The 22,555-nt window shown below is 36.3% G+C and overlaps 1 protein-coding gene across 5 annotated transcripts in view; it reads left to right on the top strand.

Moving 5' to 3' along the window:
• scn8aa (sodium channel, voltage gated, type VIII, alpha subunit a) overlaps nt 1-22,555 on the top strand; it is a 46,115-nt gene that overhangs the window by 8,265 nt on the left and 15,295 nt on the right. For 2 of the 5 annotated variants that reach the window (XM_043225006.1, XM_043225010.1), the window contains exons 3-20: nt 3,073-3,191; nt 4,396-4,485; nt 4,596-4,724; nt 6,123-6,214; nt 8,930-9,151; nt 9,321-9,384; nt 9,586-9,727; nt 10,978-11,184; nt 11,348-11,635; nt 12,486-12,791; nt 14,508-14,643; nt 14,743-14,981; nt 16,135-16,308; nt 17,774-18,130; nt 18,916-19,386; nt 19,873-19,990; nt 20,094-20,248; nt 20,883-21,056. In XM_043225006.1, coding sequence (XP_043080941.1) covers nt 3,073-3,191; nt 4,396-4,485; nt 4,596-4,724; nt 6,123-6,214; nt 8,930-9,151; nt 9,321-9,384; nt 9,586-9,727; nt 10,978-11,184; nt 11,348-11,635; nt 12,486-12,791; nt 14,508-14,643; nt 14,743-14,981; nt 16,135-16,308; nt 17,774-18,130; nt 18,916-19,386; nt 19,873-19,990; nt 20,094-20,248; nt 20,883-21,056 — 3,483 coding nt within the window. Of the gene's footprint in view, nt 1-3,072; nt 3,192-4,395; nt 4,486-4,595; nt 4,725-5,823; nt 5,916-6,122; nt 6,215-8,929; nt 9,152-9,320; nt 9,385-9,585; nt 9,728-10,977; nt 11,185-11,347; nt 11,636-12,485; nt 12,792-14,507; nt 14,644-14,742; nt 14,982-16,134; nt 16,309-17,773; nt 18,131-18,915; nt 19,387-19,872; nt 19,991-20,093; nt 20,249-20,882; nt 21,057-22,555 lie in introns of all 5 variants that reach the window. The other 3 variants (XM_043225011.1, XM_043225012.1, XM_043225007.1) reach the window with 3 other exon arrangements.

Raw genomic sequence — 22,555 nt, 5'->3', positions numbered from 1 at the left:
TTAAATATTACAGGATGTAAAGAGTTTGGCCTTGTATTGTGATATAAGTTTCTGTTGATGTAGCAGACGCTATGAGTCTTACTCTTTTCATTCGCCAGTTGTTGCTCTGCTCATCACGCTCTTTTACATGAGTCACCGTCTCTGTCACTTATGTTACTTCATGTTTTTCTCCTCTTCAAGTGTCCTGCCTGTGCTTCACCTTCATCTTTTTTTTTTTTTTTTTTTTTTTACATCATTTACTCTTTCCTATTTACTCACCATCATCCTGTAACATGATCTCTCTCTCCCTCTCTCTAATTTTCTGGATGTTGTCATTCTCCCTGATGTTTTGAAGCCTCAGTTATACGTAATTATTTTAGTTCATTAATAATTCAATTATAATTTTTAACCTAACATTTTGCAATGTCTAGTTAGCTAACATAACATATTTGTGTATATTTTATCTAGATTAAAATTTACTTCAGAAATGGAAACATAAATGTAACTCTGTTGTATGGAAATATGTTGGTTATGTATGAGATTTATTTATTTAAAATCAGGCATTGGCCATCCATCATTCATTTTAAAAAAATTCTGGAACCGCTTTTTTTACATTTTATGAATTTGATTGAGATTTTCTTAAATAAATTATTTTCCTTTATTACCGTAGCTGCTGATTTGAGGGACATTTTGTCTAAAGGGGTTTTATTCAGTGCCCAAGGCTGTGTTCAGTTTTACGGCTTTTTTTATAGATTCTGCTCTTTTTTTTCTGTTTCCCATTGACTTTAAATTGTCTTTTTTGTTTCCCCATTCGTTCTCTATCTTTCTCCCTTCCTTTCACTGCTTACTCATTCCTCTCTGGGCTGTCTTTCTCTGGCTCTTTATCTCTCTATGTCTTTTTGCTTCTCCATTCGGGATTATGAAATTTTCAGTAGTTGTGCAGCCTGTCATGCATTAAAAAAAGGAAACCCACATGCACTTCTCTTGTGTGCATGCCTGTACTATAGCAAGTGAATACATAGAAAGGGCAAATGTATTTTTGTTTATATATCCACCACTTCTGCATAATTTTTTTTCATCCCATGTTTCATGCTTTTGGATATGGACTGCTGCTTTGAATGAGTCTTCTCCTGTTTTGTCCCTACAGCATGCAGCTGTTGCGTTAACCCTGGTGTCACAAATGCTGTTGATGTTGCTGAGCAGTGAGCACATCTTTTTTTTTTTTTTTTGACTAAGCAGGTCCCAGTGTGTTTACATGGTAGCCTGATTTAGTCTGACCCAAATAGATCCAGCTCTTTTGTTACTTAAAGTGTTATTTACCGAGCTGTGCTTCTTTAACCTAATTTGTCTTTGAGGATCGTGTTTATATTTTCTTCTTTGAGTTTCTGCATGTAAAGTGCAGATGATGATGATGATATAGTGCTGCAAAGATTGGTGCTCTCCGTGGTGCTGAAGAGGGTTCTTAGTGTTCCACTAAACTCAAAGCATGTAAAAGGAAGTGCAGGGGTGTATCCCATCTCTGCAAATGTACGCGACCTCCCATGAAACTTTGATGGTAGTGAACATGTTTTATTTAAACAATTATGAGCTTATCTACTGAAAGGCTGGTGAGCATACACTGACTTGTTCATGGTCATATATATATATATATATATATATATATATATATATATATATATATATATTATATATGTAATTTTTTTAGATTTAGTCAGTATTGACCTTTAGGCAAAATAAAATACATTTTAAAAAGTTTGCATATGTTTTTTTAGTTTCATCAGGATTTTATTACTATTATTGTATGATATACTGAGAATACAGAACTCACAGTAAAGGAGGAAAAAAAAAATATTTTTTTCATAGGCCCAAACTCTACAAATTGTTGCATGTTGTTATTTTAATTATGAAAAAGTAAGGTGAATTTCCTTCAGTTTGTATTGTAAATCAGTGACATTTTATAACATAACAGACTTACATAAATTAGTCATATAAAATATGCAAATTAAATTGGATGATAATTTAGAGGCCTTAGAAATATCAGGGAAGATAATTTTCTACTTATGTGGTAAAATTCTTATAGTTATGAAATGGAATTTCTTTGTTACCAATACTGCATGTGACTTTAACATTGTTTACTCCTCTGTCATTATTTGGGTACTTCAGGGGTTAGTGATGAAGTTAAAATTTCATTTACACTCATTTGAAGACATTGTCTTTTTCCAGAAAACAAAGAGATTCAATTAAATAAATATTTGGTTTGTGATTTTGTTACAACGAAAGCAGTACATTATACAATGACAGTACATTATGCTTTAATAAAGCAAGCAGGAGTGTCATCAAATAAGTACAAACGTCTTACTGATAATTTGGTTTTGGTTAACAATAACCCAATATTTAAGCAGTCTTAACATCACGTTTTAAGAGTGATAACGAAAAACGTTACACCCCGAGTGGATACCATTTAGACTTCTTTATACCACACTCCAGTCCAGTAGGTGGCAGAAGTGCGACTCTTACGTTGCTTTTTAGAAACGGCAGAATTTTACTACAGATTTTTCATTATTTCAGTGTATCTCTTTGATGTTTTCTTTAAAAGGTGCTTATTATTTTATTTTATTAGTTTATTATCATTATTCATTGTTAGATGAATTATTCCATTAAGTATCCCACAGCCTCAATCATAATGTTCTAACCACACTGATATGCAGATCATTATGTTGTACTAATAGCAGCACTCTCAACCAATCAAATTGGAGAACCGGAATTAACTGTTGTACAAAGATTGTTATATAATCTTTAAACTTTATTGCACTCTGGAGACAGTATGGATGTTTTGCATCCACACTTGTGGATTTACTTTCTTCTTGCCAAAGAATGTGATTTTAATTATTTAGTTGTATATAAAGCAGTATGTCTTCATTATGATGCCTTGTCCTGGCTTTCTGCATGCGTTTATTACTTCTTATTAAAGTCCAGTTGAATAAGTGATGATGTTTCTCTCTGCTTGCAACTAATCTGATGTTTCTCTCTCTCTCTTTGTTGTCCTGTCTTTGTCTTCTTTCTGGTTTCTTCTCTTTTTGTTCCTCTCTGCAGACATTTATAGTCATAAATAAAGGGAAAACAATCTTCCGCTTTAGTGCCACACCTTCCCTGTACATGATAAGCCCTTTTAATCTCGCTAGGCGAATAGCGATTAAAATTTTGATACATTCATATCCTTTTTCAAATGTATGTCATGAAAGTCTATGTTGTCTTTATCTTTATCAAAAATGTAACAAGTGTGCTTGTTGCTAGAGTGCATGCAGTGGTCAGGAATAACGCTATAGGTGCAGACTAATATGTTGCAGTTAAGCAGTGTGTTCTAGCGTGGGACTGTAACAGCATATCAGTGGGTGTGGATGTAGGTGTGAATTTTAGATGCACGGCAACTGTTTTGTTTGACAGTGGAGATGCCAAATAGAGAGAGAAAATGGTGGAGCTCTGTCGCCTGTTTTAGCACATTGTGTCCTGCTTTGATGCTGGAACCCATGGCTAAGGACATCTAGTTCAGTGGTCATATGCCACGCAGAAGCAGTCTCCTCATTGGCCAATACAGCACGATTTTAAAATGTGACAAACAGTGCCATTTGTTTGATTCCTGACTGTAATGTCAGTTGTGCCACATTAACTCCCAGTTCATTCATAAAATATTTACAGCCATAGGCATCGCCGTTAATATTGAGCTTAATGGAAACAAAATTTTTCGAAACATAAAGGCTACCACAAAGATTTGAACTGTAGTGCTATTTCGTTTCCTCTGAGAACTAATTTGATGGTTAATGTGGTTGCAGTTTGAAACAAAAACATTTTAACTGCCTACTTCAATGACATAAATGAGCTGTTATGATGTAAGCACTAGGGCTGGGTGATATATTAAATATTCACAATTCATTTCTAATGTTTTTTGCAAATATTTAATTATATAACTTATATATAACGTATAAATGAACATGACTTATCAATAATCTCTATTCATTTAGTGACAAACCTTGAAAACATATTGTTTTTTTATCTTTAAGTTGATGGGGTTTTTTTTTTTCAAACTATTGCATATTTAATTTGTTAACATAAACGTGTTTGTCTGATACTGTAGGCAGAATTATACCTCTTGCATTAAACATTTTAATCTACTTTGCAACAATGGCTGTTTAGTTGAATACATAAATATATATTTGATACAGATATCAAATAATAAGGTACAAATATTGAAATATAAATATTGCTTAGCCCTAGCAGTGCTTTGCAGCTAGCAAAAGAATTCACCATTTTCTGTCTGTATCTGGCATTTTGTTTTTTGAGGAATGTCCTGATATTTATATATACATAGTAAAAGCCTTTTTTCTGTAATATCCCAATTTTTCCTTAACTGATACCCACAGTGTTCAGCATGTTCATTATGTGTACGATTTTGACCAACTGTGTGTTCATGACTTTTAGTAATCCTCCCGAGTGGTCCAAACAAGTAGAGTAAGTATTTATCCTAACCACGACATAAAATCGTAAATACACACGTTCAAAATGTAAAGCAGATTTTAGCTTCTTTTGCTTAATCCAGTTAATGCTGCTCTTTCCTTCAGGTATACCTTCACTGGAATTTATACGTTTGAATCAGCTGTAAAAATCATTGCCCGTGGATTCTGTATAGATGACTTCACATTCCTTAGAGATCCATGGAACTGGCTGGATTTCATGGTCATCTCAATGGCGTAAGTATTCTGTCATTAATGTAATCATGAACCTAGTCTGATTTGTGAGCTATCATTCGGTTAATATCAAATCATCAAAAATAAGGCATTTAACTGGTAGGGATTATTACATTAGCCTGAAACTGCCTCATTCTTGTTTATAATGTATGATGAAAAGAAAGCTGCTTGTACACTGAGCTCTTACTGTATGTGGGGGATGCAGACAACATATTTTCCGCTGCTATATTCTGTCTCTAACTATATGAACATTTTTAGGTAGCATCTTTATGGATGTGGCAGCTCTGCTCATGTCGTGTCCAGTTCTTCACAGCTCTGCATTTGTCCTTGTGACTGTTTTTCTCCTCATCTCTTGCTGTTCTGTGGATATACCTGGTTCTTGCACTGATCCAGAATACTCACACTATTCTTCTCTTCTGCAAATTTTCATCGTTCAGATGTTCCTACCGATCAGTGTTTAGAGCCATTCACCAACAACACGACTCCTAGCTGCCCACGCGAAAACTCACTCTCTCTTCCCCTCTTTCTCTCTCACTTACTGACTCTAGTTCTCATTCTCCATTTTCACTGTATCTGTTAATTATCTGCCACGTTTTCTGTATACAGACCTTACCAGACATATTCATCTGAGATACATTGTATGTCACCATAGGGGCATGTTTGTTTATAGTTATTGGGGTGGGAGACAGACATTAGGTTTTGTGTTGTTTTACCAAATTTTATTATTATTATTATTATTATTATTATTATTATTATAAAGTATATATTGTATAATATAATAATTAGAATATAGAATAAAAAAATTATCCCACATATTCTACCTGACAGATTGTATGTTTTTAGTATAATACATAGTATTAATTGTGTTAACATAATAATAATAATAATAATAATAATAATAATAATAATACTTAGTATTGTTATTATTAATCGCATTATTTATTTATTTATTTTTTGTTAAAATGTGAATATCATCAAAGGCATTTCTCATTTTTTTAATTGTGACTACACCCCATTAATTTCCCCAAAAGTCTGCATATGGAAGTCATCAAGTACTAAGTCATGACCATGTCTCCATGTAACTTTGATCTGATCATTGCAGGTATATTACAGAGTTTGTAAACCTAGGCAATGTCTCAGCTCTGCGCACGTTCAGAGTTCTGAGGGCATTGAAAACAATTTCTGTAATCCCAGGTAAGAGAGTGTGTGGGCGGGAGGGGTCGGGTCGGTGTTCTCTTGGTGTGTCGGTGTGTGTGTATCTTGGTTTTCTTTTCCTTCCTTTCCCCCGTAGTGGACAGGCTCTGTGAGTGGCGTACCTCCTGGTGGTTCATTGGCGTGGTGGTGTTCTTGGTGTGTTTGTGGTTGTCATTGGTGTCTGTGTGTGATCCTCCCTTATTTCAGATATGTAACAGAGTTTGTGGACCTGGGGAATGTATCTGCGCTGAGAACATTCAGAGTTCTCCGAGCATTGAAAACTATCTCTGTCATTCCAGGTGAGATGCAGTTTTGACGCTGAGGTTAACGTTCAGTATGATCCCCTATTACTATTCGATTTGAAATCTTTTTTTTTAAGCAGAAATTAATTTGGAGAGGACCATTTAATTTGCTTTTTTCAAATCTCCAAAATGATCAAAAATGGTACTTATACATTTTTGATAGGCTTTGCAGTCTACTATCAATCTCCAGAGTCCTTGGTTTCGACACCCTTTTGCCCATTTAGAAACGTCAGGGAAGATTAGAGCTAATTAGAAAGTTTTAGCGACCAAACCCATTCAACCTCTTATTTGTAATCAAAAAAGGTATCTGTGAATAAACCCTGGTCTGGGTTGAACTTTAGCTATTGCATTATTTGTAGGTTTGTTGTAGAGATCTTGCTAAAGCAGATCTTTGTGTTACGTAAGGCATGTTTAATTTCAGATTTTACCACTTAGGACTTTAGATGAAAGCTATTTGTAGAATTCACTAGTGTGTGAGCTTGTATGTCTCTCAAAAATCAAACTATAAGGGTATGAACACATTTATTCTGCTATATAATATATGTATTAGTGAACAGGTAGACCTTTTCAAACTAGCCCCCTGGCCTCAGAGCACTAGGGTAGATATTTTTTAACAAGCTATGTTATGTTCCCCAAAATGAAAATTGCGTAGCTCTCAGTGAGTTCCCAAAGAATATGCTTGTTACTTATTTATGAAGACTGCCAAGCCTAGTTTGTGGACATATTTTATGCTGCATGATGCTTTGGAAGTCACTTGCTTTTATAGTATTAGCCTACTAAGTGCTTGGCTGCTTTTTTTTTTTTTTTTTTTTTTTGACAATTCATTTTTCTTCACTTTTTTTTTTCTTTATTTTGTATGAAACTCACAAATTGCACCTGGAAATAAAACAAGAATAGTGCAGATGGTCAGGGAAGAATGCTTTTTTTAAAATCTGTTTCAGATAAGTTCAATTGTTTAATTCTATCTGTACAGTTGTTTATTTTATTTAGAGGCTTCCAGACCATTAGCTTAATGTCTTGAAACATTAGTGTCATATGCAAGTCATTTTCAGTGAAATAACAGGATTTATTTAGCTGACTAGGTTTTACAGTCATATTTGTCATCCTGTGTTATTTTCAGTAAGGCTATGAACTAAAGCCTACTCATCAAATCTCTGAGCCCTGCGAGATTTTGTGATGTTTTTGTGGGGGTTTTGGGCAAGAAGTTCATAGCATATCAATACTAATTTGAGTGCCTACTGTCCTGAAGGTGAAGCAGCTCTTTTATTTTTGGGAGGGAGTTATTGAGGGGTCAGTGCAGTTCTGATGATGTTTAGCTCAGCATGTCTGATGGAGCCTTGGAAGATTTTTACACTGGACTTGTTTCTGTTCAGCCTTCGAGCTGAAATGACCTGCATGCAGTCTTCACCCCCCTAGTCCCTGCTTGCTTTATTCTCCCCATGTCATGGCCCTCTGGTTGTGCTGCAGTATTAATAGACAACTGGATGTCAGGCTGTTCTCGCTGTTTCAGGGAGCCCTCCCTTTATTGTCAAGAGAGTTCTTTGAAGGTTGTCCTTTGAGAACCTTCAGCTTCTATTCTGGAATGCTGGAATTCAAAACGGATTTGGGACAAATTTTTGCATTTTCTGAAATAATATATTTACTGTTGTAAACCATTAAACCATGTTTAAGCAGAATAATGAATTATTTATCTGAATAGAGCAAATGATGGGATGGCTCCCGAACAGTATGTGTGTAAAGACACTTAAAATCTATTTTGTGGTTCTGTTATTTATACATTGTCACTGTGAATTTAAAATAAGGATTCAAGGTATGATATTATGAAAAAAATGAAAATGAACAATTAAAAACATTAATTTATGCTGAAGTGCACCCTTAAGCATCCATCTCAGTGGTTCTCAACTGGTATTCTCAACAGCCAGCAATTTATCATACCAAACGTATTAGGCCAAAAACCATGTAACAGATGATTTTTGAGTTTCAACGGTTGCCTGACCTGTGATATCAACAAAAAAAAGTATAGAAAAGGTTTTTTTCCCTCTTTTGAAAAGTAATATTTACTTGCGATAGATAGATAGATAGAAATGTTCCCTACAATCAGAAACTACCTACACATTATTGATGCGTGGGTTGGGTTTTGTTCCAACCCAATTTCTTTTATGAAATTATTTGTCCCACCCTGCACCACTGTATCTATTTTTACATCCTTCCCCTCCCCGCACCCGTTACCATTAAATAGAAATATCAGTTATTGTAATGTAAATAAAAACAGCCTTTATTTCAGCCTGAAAGTGCTTGGAAACATCGCTCTGTAAACTGGCAAAAACATACATTGCCGATACTGCTGTTGTCTCTGAGAACCTGTCCTAAACATTAGATTTAGCAGCCTGACCTTTTTTCTTTTAAATTCCCATCCTCAACCTCCCCCTGAGGTCTGCAGGTTATGAGATGACCTGCGCATCACTACTGTACACCACCAGTTGAAAACCACAAATCTACGTAATAATGCAAACAAGAAATGAAACGTAGATGGCCTCACATTTAAAAATATGAATTCCTCACATCATACCTTGAGACTCCTTTTATACACTTCTGGGACTTGAACACACATGCAACTTTCTATGCCTTTTTTGTGTGTGTGTGTGTGTGTGTGTGTTTGTGTGTGTGTACATATTTGTGCGTGTATGTGTGTGCATATTCGATATCTCAAAGGTCTGAAGACCATTGTTGGCGCTTTGATCCAGTCGGTGAAGAAGCTGTCAGATGTGATGATCCTCACCGTTTTCTGCCTCAGTGTCTTTGCCCTCATTGGTCTGCAGCTCTTCATGGGAAATCTGCGGCAAAAGTGTGTCATCTGGCCCATCAACATCACAGAAATATTCCAGGCCAATGGCACCCATGCATTCAACTGGGATGAGTACATCATGAATGATAGTGAGCTTTTGTTTAGTTAATTTAACGTATAATTCAACACTGTTAAATTGTATATATAATAATTTTAATATTGGGTGTTTATCTGCCTTGTCGGTTTTGGCCATAAACTTGATTGGTTGAGAAGTACAAAACAGTCTAGATAACATTCTCTATCTCTTTTTGTCATCAGCCAATTTCTACTTCCTGCCAGACCAGCTGGATGCTCTTCTGTGTGGAAACAGCTCTGATTCAGGGTGAGTGTCTGGCCTTCTTCACAACATAATTACAAAACCATAAATGACGTGACACAGACATAAAAATAATAAACAACACTTACTTGTTAAAAAAGACAAAACACGCAAGAGCTCACTGAGACTCTGCTCTGACCAATGTTGCATGCTAATCCGTCATGGTGCCAAGTCATTATTGGGTTGTGTGCTCTTTTCCCCTCTCAGTCGCTGTCCTGAAGGCTACACATGCATGAAGGCTGGTCGCAATCCAAACTATGGGTACACCAGCTTTGACAGTTTTGGCTGGGCTTTCCTGGCTCTATTCCGCCTCATGACGCAAGACTTTTGGGAGAACTTGTACCAGCTGGTAAGGGCGTGGTCTTTTTTTCTCTCTTTCATCACTTTCAGTCCCATTTAAAGATTTTTTCACAGTTTTTTCTCCTGAGTAAATTAATCTTTTTGAAAATTATGTGTATGTGAATACTATTAAAATGGCTGAATTATACGGGTCTAACTTTGCACAAGTCACATATAATCATTTGCATTTAGCATTGAAATTAAACAAACTAAAAAGGTACACATCAAAAAAGTGTTTAGGACGAGCTACAATATTTATGCCACTGCAGACTGCCCTTGTTGTGCAGGATGCACACAAACACACTGAACCCTTTGGGATCAGGAGCGGTAATGGACAGCCAGAAGACGAAATAGTAAAATGCTAAATATAGCTCCAGCTCTAGTTGATTCTTTGCTTTTACATGTAGATACAAGCATAGTCTTCTAGACCCCTTTTATCTCAACACCAGATATCGCATTGTTACTCATAAACAGATCTTTTTTTTTTAAATGTTTCTTTTAATCATGAAACATATAAAAACTAATTCAATTATTAAATAGGAATTATTATTCTACAAAAAATTTGTATAGATTTAAATTGAATAAAAACATTATAGTTGTCTCTTATGTAATTTTAATACTTTAGTAATTCTTAAGAAGTTTTAATATAGTTGAATGTTCTGAATGCTATAGACCCTGTATTAAACAGTAAAAAGCAGTTGTTTCTACAAGACGGGTACAGGTTCTTTAAAAGCTGATAAGGAATATAACTCCTCATAAGTTTGGCTTAGTATTTTCTCATTATTTTGTCAGGCAAACCAGCTGTACTATTGAAAACCGTGAAATTGCTGGTTATCTTTCCGTTCTTCTCTTTTTAATTTTCTTACTCCAAAACAGTCTGTCTCACTGTTTGCACAATAGCATCTCAGGGTGCCAGTGGCTGTCTTGAGACAGTCTATTTAAAAGAACAGATGCATGATTGTGGGCTTAAATGTATGTATGTGTATTTGCATTCTTTTCACAAGTAGGTCAAATAGATGCGACCGAGGCTCAGAATAATGAGCTGACATTTGCATTTTTCCAGCAAGTACATCTCTGCCACTTGTATATTAGTGAAATAATGTGGACAAATTCCCTGAGTATTATTATGAGCATTGAGAAATTCTTGTGTGTGTGTGTGTGTGTGTGTGTGTGTGTGTGTGTGTGTTAAAACAAACCATTTTCTATTTTGATGTATAAATGCTCTGTAACATAATAAGAGGATCTGCTCATATTCCACAGACCCTGAGAGCAGCGGGGAAGACCTACATGATTTTCTTTGTGCTGGTGATCTTTGTTGGCTCATTCTACCTTGTGAATTTGATCCTGGCTGTGGTGGCCATGGCATATGAAGAACAGAACCAGGCCACTATGGAAGAGGCGGAGCGAAAGGAGGCGGAGTTTAAAGCCATGCTGGAACAGCTGAAGAAACAGCAGGAGGATGCACAGGTCAGGCAATGTTTTAATGCTTATAATATGCCCTCTTTGTAATGCTTAAATGTGATTTAGTGCAGTGTTTTTCTGCTGGATTCTAAATTTTACATTTGATTTGAAACTAAATTTGAAATGAAACTAAATTTAGATGAATGACTAATACATTTTTTGACTGCAGGCTAATGCAATGGCGACATCGGCGGGGACGGTGTCTGAGGACGTGGTGGAGGATGATGGTGATGGAGGTGGGAACTTGTCCTGCAGCTCATCTGAGATGTCTAAGCTCAGCTCCAAGAGTGCCAAAGAGAGACGCAACCGCAAGAAGAAGTGGCGGCAGAAAGAGCAGGACAAGGAGAAAGGGGACAGTGAGAAGTTTGTCAAATCTGAATCAGATGATGGAAGCAGGAGGAGCAGATTTCGTTTCCCTGACAACCGTTTAGGACGTAGGAGTTCTATAATGAACCAGGTACAGAATGACTTCTATTTTTTGTTGTTGTTTTGTTCTGTTAAGGGAATCATCAGATGCAAAATTCACTTTTTGACCTGAAATGTGTCTTGATGGTGTGTGTGTGTGTGTGTACAACTACCCTATAATGCAAAAAATCCACCCACTGTTTTTTTATAATTTTGATAAATCATAAGCAGTGTCTCAGATCAAGCTGATACTCTGTCAGATTCTTGGCAGAGTGATTTAGTTCTGCACAGGCCTCTCCATGATTGTTGACTGACAGTGGTGGTTTTATCATAGACCCAATGGTCCGCCATTGTTTTGACACCAGAGAAGTGGTAGATAAAAATGTCTCCTAAACGATTGAAGTGTTCTGTTGTTGGATGTAATCATGGAAATAGCAGTCATCATTTATTCTCAACACCTCTGCCTCTGAAGAAGCAGAGGATTACTCCAATCTACCTAAATGCATTTATGTTAGCACAAATCATTTGTGATCCAGCTTTATCTACTAATAATTAGATAATGAGTTAGAAAATAAGTTTTTAAAATACATTTATAAATAAAATACATTTAAAATACATTGCCTTTTCTAATAATGTGCTGGTTAGTTCTGCAACAAACTAAAGTTAACAGTCTAGAGAACTTCTAAAGGGATAAAAAATTAGAAAAAATGAAAAAATATTTGCTTGATATTATTCTTAAAATAATGATCGAATTGTGAATTGGTTAACTTCCTATTTGTGCCCTTGTTGCTTTTAAGAAGTAATTGGGAAAGTTCCTAAAGTCTGCGACTAATGTCCAACATTCGACTGTCGAGAACAAGTGTGTAAAACAAAAGATGTCTCTCTCTGTCTCCCCCCTTCAGTCTCTGCTCAGCATCCCAGGTTCACCATTCCCTTCAAGACGCAACAGTAAGAGCAGCATCTTCAGCCGCTGTAAGGACGGAGGCTCGGAGAATGAGTTTGCAGATGATGAACACAGCACGGTTGAGGAGTATGATGAGCGACGCGATTCGTTCTTAAGCCCACAACGTCGCAGCAGCTACACGGGTTACTATGGCAAGCGCAACAGCACTGTGGATTGCAATGGAGTGGTCTCTCTCATCGGGCCGGGCCCTGGCGGACGCCTACTGCCTGAGGTGATAATAGATAAGGCAGCCACTGATGACAGCGTAAGGAAGTCTAAGAGTAGATCAGTCTAGGCATGGGCATTATCTATCTCTGAACCTTGGCTCTCTCTGTTTGGCTCTTTCTCTTTCTGATGCATTTGTGTAATGGTTATTTTGACTTTGCTCTAAAATTAGCTCTCTTTCTGTTGAGGACTGCTCTGAAAGCCTGTGTGATATGCTGCCCTCCTATGCCAGTTTGAAATTAGTGAACAAGCTGCTACCTATACAGTAGTCAACATTTGAAGTGGATCAAAAAGGTTTGTTCTAGAACAAGAATGCGTTTTGGTTTTAGGACAACTTTGAAATGTTTTGATCCAGCTCAAATGTTGACTGGTGTATATAGTATATAGTAAATTAACTAGTAAGATTATAAAACTGGGTTTTCATACATTACCATTAAATCGTTTGGGGTTGGAATTGTTTATGTTTTTAAAGAGAATCAAACAGTAATACTGTGAAATATTATTGTAGTTTTTAATACTAATTTTGCGTTTTAATATATTTTATGTAATTTATTCCTTTAATTTTAAAGTACATTTTTTTTACTTCAATGTTGAAAGTGGTCATGCTACTTATGGAATTGATGTTTATTTAAAGATAATCATGATGACTATGAAGTTCATATATTTGAAATAGATCTTTTGTAGCATTGTTTAATTGTCCCTTTTGCTAATTTTTAATGCATCTTTGCTAAATAAGTATTAACTAAAAAAAAAAAAATCTTGCTGACCCCAACATTTTTAATGGTAATTAAAATTCAATGCATAATCTCAATACGCACCCACAATCAAAAACATTTTCCATATTTTCGCATTTATTTATTTATTTTTACATATGTCAGCTCAGTGTCTTTTGTAATTGTATTTCATTTCATATTTGCGCAAAGGTGAATTAACCATGAAATTCTTCCACCTCCAACCTAGTCTTCAATTTTCTTTTCATATTTTCTCTTAATCTACAAATGTTTCTTTTCTATCCCATGTGTTTTTTTCAGTGTGTTTCCTCTTTACAGTGTATACACATGCATTTTTTTATTTTAATAATCAGCACCATTTCTTCGCACTGTAATTATAATGGAAGCATTGTAGTTAGCATGGTAGTCTGCTAGCTTTATGAATCTTATAGAGGTCTGTTATAGCTTCAGATCTTTAGCATGAGGTTAATGGATCATGATATTTATTCTTTTCTTCTCCAGACTTCTTAGACTGAATGCATGCTGATGCATGCTCACTGGATCTCCTAAAATCTGGAGATGCAGGGGCTTCACATGAGAGGATGAAGGGAGCGGAGAACAGTGGTAGATTTATAATATGAGAAACTTGAATAAGTTACTTATTCATAGCCTTTCCATCATTCTGGATATTTTTAAAAAACGTAAATAGTTCAGAAAACATGTCTGACTGTATTCAATGGCCATATGAGTGAGCATTTTGATAACGTGTAGCATGTTAATCACATGCTTATGTTAGGAATATGTATCACAGGAATGCTAACAAATACCCATGAATTTCCACCCAACCTTCTCTCTTGTGAGAGCCCAGCATGTCTCTGCTTTAATGCATTCAAATGAAAAATGGCTCCTTTTGGACAAAATGTGTTGACAAAAAGTTTTTGTCCTAACCAACCTTTCTTTAACTAGCCCTTTGATGCAGATTTTCCCACGCCCATTGGCTGCACTGTATAATGTTGTAGTGCTAATGTTTATTTTTGTCCTAACAGCCAACCACTGATCTCGAAATCAAGAAGAAACTCTCAGGCTCTCTAATGGTTTCTGTAGAGCAGCTTAACGCATCGTTTGGGCGCAAGGAGCGAGCTAACAGTGTCATGAGTGCGCTTACCAACACATTGGTTGAGGGTACGTCCTTATCTTGTAAACTAAAGAATGTACTGCTTTAAAAAAAAGAAGAAGAAATCTGTTACCATGGTTACCATATTTCTCACTCTTCGCTTCCAGAATTGGAAGAGTCTCAGAGGAAGTGTCCACCATGCTGGTACAAATTTGCCAACACGTTTCTTATCTGGGAGTGCGGCCCTGTTTGGATGAGGGTTAAGGAGATCGTGAACCTGATCGTGATGGACCCTTTTGTAGATTTGGCTATCACTATCTGTATTGTGCTGAATACTCTCTTTATGGCCATGGAGCATTACCCTATGACGGATAATTTTAATCATGTGCTGTCTGTCGGAAACCTGGTGAGGATCCTACGTTGTCCTTTTTTTCAAGAGTCTTTCAAATATAACAAATTCTTTCATTGCTTGATGAAACTGTGCCCCTCCCCCATGGCATACATTTTTGTAGTCTCTGCAGGGACGTTGTTGGAACACTCAAAGCCATTTTTTTGCCTGGCGTAGAGACAGTGCTAAGCTACTGGCTGAATGTGGTGGTGCAGAGCCAGCATAAATATTTCATGTAGCCTAATCGATGAGTAGCTCTAAAATGGTGGCATTTTCACAGTTCTAGAAGCATGAATCTACACAATTTAGTTCCTGCATTTGAATGAGTGTAAAAGTACTTGTAAAATAGTCAACGTTACAGGAAAGTACAGATATGTACCCACTTATGAACTAAATTGCTTTTTTTATTACGTTACATTATATTAAGTTACACCGAAAGTGTTAGGCATCATAAATCAGTGCAGTGCACTATACACCTAACACAAATCATGATTTTCTAAGCCACGTGACCATGAGTTGTGGATGAAATAATGTGCATGAAATAGCCAGGTCTCTCTCATTAAAATGTTAGTTAATTGTTGCGGACATGGTGATATAATGATGCAAGTATTCAAATTCAGTACACCTGTGGGACCGAGCTGGTCGTGGCTGTGCAGGTGGCAGCGTGACTCACATTTGCTGGCTGTGCAGACACGCGGCAGGCCTCCTGGAGTCAAGGCCACCTTGTACCCTCCCCCAGTTCACCCGTCTGCGGGGTGATTAACTGCACCCTTCAGCTGTGACAGCAGGATGATCTGTTTGACACTTTGAATGTCACAGAGTCTTGTAGCGATTGGTCAGGGAGTTATTGTCAATGTGTAGGCCAGGATGTAGTTGGTGCTAGGCCAGGAACGAGCAGTCTTTAATCAGTTCATATAAGATATTGCTTTTATAAATTAGTCTGGCTCATTAAATTGAGATTTTATTTCATTGAGCATAGCACACAATGTAACAAGTAGTTTATATAACAAAACAAATCAATGTGTGTATATATGTATGTAGATATATTAAAGAAACATATTAAAATATATATATATATATTTTTATTGTAATGTTAATGTTAGAAGAAACAAAAGGTCTGTCTCAAAGTGTTTGTCATCAATCGGTGAATTTTCTGTTTTATTTCTTCCAGGTGTTTACTGGTATCTTCACTGCCGAAATGTTTGCCAAACTGGTTGCAATGGACCCATACTACTATTTCCAGGAAGGCTGGAATATTTTTGATGGCTTTATCGTGAGCTTGAGTTTAATGGAGTTGGGCTTGGCTGATGTAGAAGGTCTTTCTGTGCTGAGATCATTCCGATTGGTAAACATTTTTATTGCTTCAGATCTTTGATGTGTGTGCATGTGCCATTGTGTTAAGAAATTATGTGAATCAGGGAACAGAATCAGTTGTTAAGTTGGCAGGAAATGCAAAATCTCTCTATTTTTAATTGCTTATTATTGATTAAAATGTTCATCAATGAATATGTTTTATTCAATCAACAACTGATCCCTGCCCTACATTTTTGTTTTCTGTATAACCAGGTTCACTCAAATGTGCATGACTAAAGAGAGTAAAAGATTTTCTTGCTATTTCCCTTACACTGCAACTTTATGCTAACAAAATTTGAAATACCATGCTTTTAGTGTTGTCTGCATGTTTGCTTATACGGACCTGCCAACCTGTATGCATTTTGACCTCGTAGTATGCTGGTGCGATTTATCACTCTAAAGTGTGCGAAACCTGGGGATGCCTCTGTTCACACGCAGTACTCAAAAAAAGCAACAGCCTGTTGCAGAAACATATTCTATACTGTTACAAAGGCTATGTTGAATAGCAATGGATTATAGAGTTGTTAATCTGTACTGGTTTCATGAGTTCAGTTCGATTACGATTATGATGTCAACTATTCGATTCAATTAGATATCACAATGCTTTACGATTATATACAACATTTATTTTGAGCATTTTTATTAAATTATGTAAGCAGGCTACTTTTTAAATATTGTTATTAATATATAATACATTAATTATTGTTTAAAATTCTAAATAATAATAGTTTCAAAACATACAAGCAAATATATTTTAATGAAGTGATAAAGAAAAAGCACTCAGTATCAGGGAGTGCTTTAAGTGCTTTAAGTTCTTTTTTAATAAGCATTTTTCCATTTTCAAAAGTGAAAACTGCATATAAAAACCAAAACAATGTGGTTAAAAAGGTAAACCGTAACCTGTATTGTTGCATCCCTACTGTTTACTATAACATACTGTATAAGAGGAATATCACAAACTGAATGCAGACCCTGAGTAAAATATGAAAATTATTTAACATTAAATATTGCCCCCACACTGAAGATAAAAAAAAAAGGTTGCCAAGTCTGCGCAGTCATTTATGTCATTTATCATAATTTAATGAATTTCTGCTTCCAATATAAATAAAACAAGCATAAACACAGATCTCTCTTTAATAAACTTCTGTTTAGCACCTTCTTTCTGTGGGAGGTAATAGCACAATGTTAATTGCATCAGGCAGATCGTGAGTATAATAAGCCTAATTTACATAGAAAGGAGGTGTGTTTGTATCGCAAAGAATGACAGTTATTTTATTTAAATACAGAGCAACATTATTGTAAAGTAGCGTCTGGTTAAACAGAATTGTGGGTGGTTAGTGAATGAGACATAATGAAGTGGCACAACTCTTTAATGAAATTGCCCTTTGTTTTCAATAGCACACATGCAAAGAATAATACTGAATATGTTAATTCTGCTTGTGCTCTCTTTTTAACAGCTGAGAGTTTTCAAACTGGCTAAGTCATGGCCCACCCTTAACATGCTGATAAAGATCATCGGCAACTCGGTGGGAGCTTTAGGAAACCTGACTCTGGTGTTGGCCATCATCGTCTTCATCTTCGCCGTGGTGGGCATGCAGTTGTTTGGGAAGAGCTATAAGGACTGTGTGTGTAAGATCGCTAGTGATTGCGAGCTGCCCCGCTGGCACATGAATGACTTCTTTCACTCATTTTTAATCGTCTTCCGGGTCTTATGTGGAGAGTGGATCGAGACCATGTGGGACTGTATGGAGGTGGCTGGACAGGCAATGTGTCTCATCGTCTTTATGATGGTCATGGTCATAGGAAACTTGGTGGTAAGTGTTTTTTAGATTTATTAGTGATTTTTGTCATGATATTTGAGCATACGTTAAATACGTTATTCTATCTGACCTAAGTTGAACCAAATAAAAGCATAAGAAAAAACAGCTGTGATTTAAACTGAGATTCTCTTTAAATTGTATTTATAATCTTTTTGGGTCCTTTTTTGCCTTTTTTATGGGTAATGAAAGGTTAATATTTTAGTTTTGGTAGTTCACAATACCAGGTTGACAGTCATGCAAAGTAAAAATTAATATTATTAAAATATTATTATTATTAAATTTTATTTTGTAAAGTACATTTCGCATTACGTTAAATCAAACTAATCGCTTGACGATTTCTTTGTGTGAGGCTAATCTGCAGTGATTGTTCGATTAGTTTCATTTGAATTTCATCATTCCTGTAATGCCTGCATTTGTGAGTGCAGTGCCCTTACCTGGGAAAACGGCTATTATTAGTGGCATCAAGTGGCAAAGAATTAATTTATAATTCCATTCAGACCAAGGCGAAAAGACCAACAATTGGGCAGGCAATATGCTAATATTTCATGTTGACATCAGCATGAAACAGCTTGGGATTCATTTTAAAAATGACTAATTTCAACGATTTACACTTTTTCATACACAGTTGTGTTATAAACTGCATGAAAGGTAATTTTCAAAAATCTATAATAGGGGCACTTTAAACTTATTTTAGAGTATATGTTGCATAAAATGCCTTCAAATGGAGTATTCTTGGTAAGTTGAAGCTAATTTATAATATTTTCTCTCACCATGATCAGGTCTTGAATCTGTTCCTTGCCTTGCTGCTGAGCTCCTTCAGCGCAGACAACTTGGCAGCTTCCGATGATGACGGCGAGATGAACAACCTGCAGATTGCAGTTATTCGCATCAAGAAGGGAATTGCCTGGGTGAAGGTCAAAGTTCGAGAACTGGTCAACATCATCCTCAGGAGAAAGGTCACTGATGAGGCCAAGCCGCTAGACGACATGTACGACCGGAAGCTAAACTGCATCACCAATCACACTGGTGTGGACATTAGCCGTGACCTGGACTATCAGAAAAATGGCAACGGAACCACCAGTGGTATAGGCAGTAGCGTGGGCAAGTACATGATTGATGATGACCACATGTCCTTCATCCACAACCCCAACCTGACCGTATGTGTGCCCATTGCTGTGGGCGAGTCAGACTTTGAGAATCTTAACACAGAAGATTTCAGCAGCGAGTCTGAAGCAGAGGGCAGCAAAGAAGTGAGTATGCAAAAGAGCGGATGTTGTGATGCTTTTAGGCTTTGACCTAGTTTCTAGTGGGTGAAATGTGATTCCCTGTGGTTATTGATTTGGCCTCAGGAGTAAATGCTCACTGATTCTAAACTGAAGTATTTGCAAATTTTCGCCCATGATATTGATATATAGTGCAGTGTATTGTTTCAAAATGATGTTCAAATGTATGTAGGCCGTTTAGAACACTATTGGGAAACATGAATACAGATGCTTGTCATTTCTTTCTAGAGCTAAAGTGTGTTAGTTGTGGATGTGTAACATAGTAAAAAAGAAACCTTTTGTTGTCTGCCACTGGTCTGGCAAATAGTCTTAAACTCATGCTATTTATTATTCTGTTTGAGTATCTTCAGTTGTAAAGTATTTAATAATGCATTTACAAATGTAATTTTTTTTGCTTTGCTATTTACATTTTTTAACATCAAAAACTGGCACTTGTGAACTCTTTTTAATTAGTTGGATGACATCAGCTCTTCAGAGGGAAGCACCATAGATATTAAACCAGAGGTAGAGGAAGCGGTGGTGGTGGAGGCAGTAGAGGAGTATGTTGACCCAGAACCTTGTTGGACTGAAGGTAAAAGGCCTCATAGATTTCTCTTGGCAGATGATTATGTATTTACAGAATAATTTTAACAGATTGTGTGAACAGAAGTATAATGTGTGCTGTTTTGTGGCAGGTTGTGTGGCCCGCTACAAGTGTTGTGACGTGCCCATCACCGAGGGCTGGGGTAAGAGTTGGTGGTTCCTCCGGAAGACCTGCTATCTCATTGTGGAGCACAACTGGTTTGAAACTCTGATCATCTTTATGATCCTCCTCAGTAGTGGAGCATTGGTGAGAATATACACAAACACACAGTGTGTGCAGAAGCAATTTGTTCTGTATTGAACTAGTTAACTAGAAACATTCTGCTAAAATATTGCTTTAGATTCTATTATTATATTGTGTTGTAACATAAAAACATTTTTTACACTAAATTTAAACATTAAAACAGTCTTTTTGTACTTGAAAAAAACCCAAACAATTTCCATTATGTTTTGGACACTACTTTAATGTTCATGTTAGGCATATATAATGTTAGGTTCAAGCAGGCAACCATTGTAGAGACTTGGTGCCAGAGCTGCATTTCTGGGTGATGTGATTAATGGACTGTACTATTCATCCAATTGGATCTATTTCTGGCACTGGAAATGTTCCTGTCTTTAGCACTGCTAATGTTGCCAAAAAAGGAATGTAATAGAATCAGGGGTCTTGCTTTATACAATTGGTTTTGAAAGCTGACTCTGTTTTTAACTGAATTATTGCACAAAGAAATAGCCCTCTGCTCAGTTGTTTTCCCAGTTGCCATTGTGATTATTTTATTAATCTGTTCTTGTATTATTTCAAATGATTGTTTCTTATATTAATATTTTAACTTAAACCAGATAGTACTTGTTTTATTAATGCAACTGTATGTTATCTACTGTAGGCTTTTGAGGATGTGTACATTGAACAGAGGAAGACAATCCGTATTATTCTGGAGTACGCTGACAAGGTCTTTACCTACATCTTCATATTGGAGATGTTGTTAAAGTGGGTGGCCTACGGTTTTGTCAAGTATTTCACCAACGCCTGGTGCTGGCTGGATTTCTTCATTGTTGACGTAAGTCTATGATTAATTTTGTGCTGTTTTTTGTCAGTTTAATAAATGCCCTTAACATACACATTTTGTTGATGGGTCCATCTTGCCAAAAGCAACATCCGACTAGTGTTACATTGTATCATAACCTGAATTAACATACTTCAAGCAGTTTCGCAAAGGAGAAAATAGAAGTAGAGGGGAGAGTGGGTGTAGAATCATAGATTTGAGTTTAAGCCAAACCATATCAATAAATTGGTGATAACTCTAATACTCAACATCATAGCAGAAAGTTAGTTAAAGGAGCCAGTTACCTTTTGATAGAGTTTGATTACTCTAGAACCAGCCTGAATTTGCTTGATTTGCTTAAAGAGCTTTCTCAGTTCTTTAAAGAAATTTCTCTGTTTTTCCATTCAAGCAGCTAGGAGCTGGATATCTTTTACCTGCTGCAAATGGGTGTTACCAAGATGGCCGACAAGTGACCTGACTGAGTCAGGGACTTTAGAAGCTTTGTTTAAATTGCTAAAATAAATTCTATGGCATTTCAGACATCAGAGACAGTATAAACTCTGCATGTTCATAGACCTGACAATGCTGGTTGCCAGTCACAGCGAGTTAAGTTTTAAAGATGACTTAAAAATAGCTGAAAACCGGTGGAGTGGTTTCTTTGAGCTGTCAGTTAAAAGGAAAGTGGTGTAGCAGAGGAGACGAAATGACAAATATCTGCCCGCCGTCTTGTATCTATGCAGATGTTTTATGTGATAGTCAAGGCCAACAACAGGATGGTTCCCCTTTCAACAAGATGTTAATGTTATGGGCAAAGAAGAGTCAAATGTGATCTTTTATATGAAGAGTAAAGCTGTGTGTTGGTATGCAGGGGTGAAGCTTGAAGGACAAAACGTGCTGATCTTGAATATAAATGCTTATATATATTCTTTGTGTTTAAATCGTGTTATTTCGTAAAATTGCATCATCTCTTTAAGATCTATCACCCATGCATAGCTGTGCAAAAATGCTAGATTTCTGCGTGACCCTGAGATGCTTGAATATCTGCTATCAAGAATGATAAACTGGCTTTGAAAGTCACCAATATTGTGCAAATAATTATATTTTTTGTCTTCCCCTTTGTATGCTATTTCCTTTATTACAATGACTGAGGCCATATCCATCATTATATGGTTTAAGTGTTGGAATGAAAATTACTAGCCAGAATAAGTCTATCAATAACAATGATTATTGATGTAAGATATTCAAGCATATCTCATTCTAAATGAACCTTGTTTCTAAATCTTGTACATGTGTATGATGTCTATACTGTGTGAACAACAACATCTATGTGGCCTCTGACTGGTTTCATTTTCTGCCCTGCCCTTACTGTGGGAGACTCACCAAGTGTAAAATGCATTTTAGAGTCCATTACAAGTTATGATTGCAATCGGTTGTTCCTGTAGAGGAACAAATGATTGTATTGAAGTATTTTACACACACAATGAGTAACGCTAATGTAGTTTTAAATTACGATT

Source organism: Puntigrus tetrazona, chromosome 23 (assembly GCF_018831695.1).
Source record: "Puntigrus tetrazona isolate hp1 chromosome 23, ASM1883169v1, whole genome shotgun sequence".
Classification (NCBI taxonomy): domain Eukaryota; kingdom Metazoa; phylum Chordata; class Actinopteri; order Cypriniformes; family Cyprinidae; genus Puntigrus; species Puntigrus tetrazona.
This window is presented reverse-complemented; position numbering and strand designations above follow the sequence as displayed.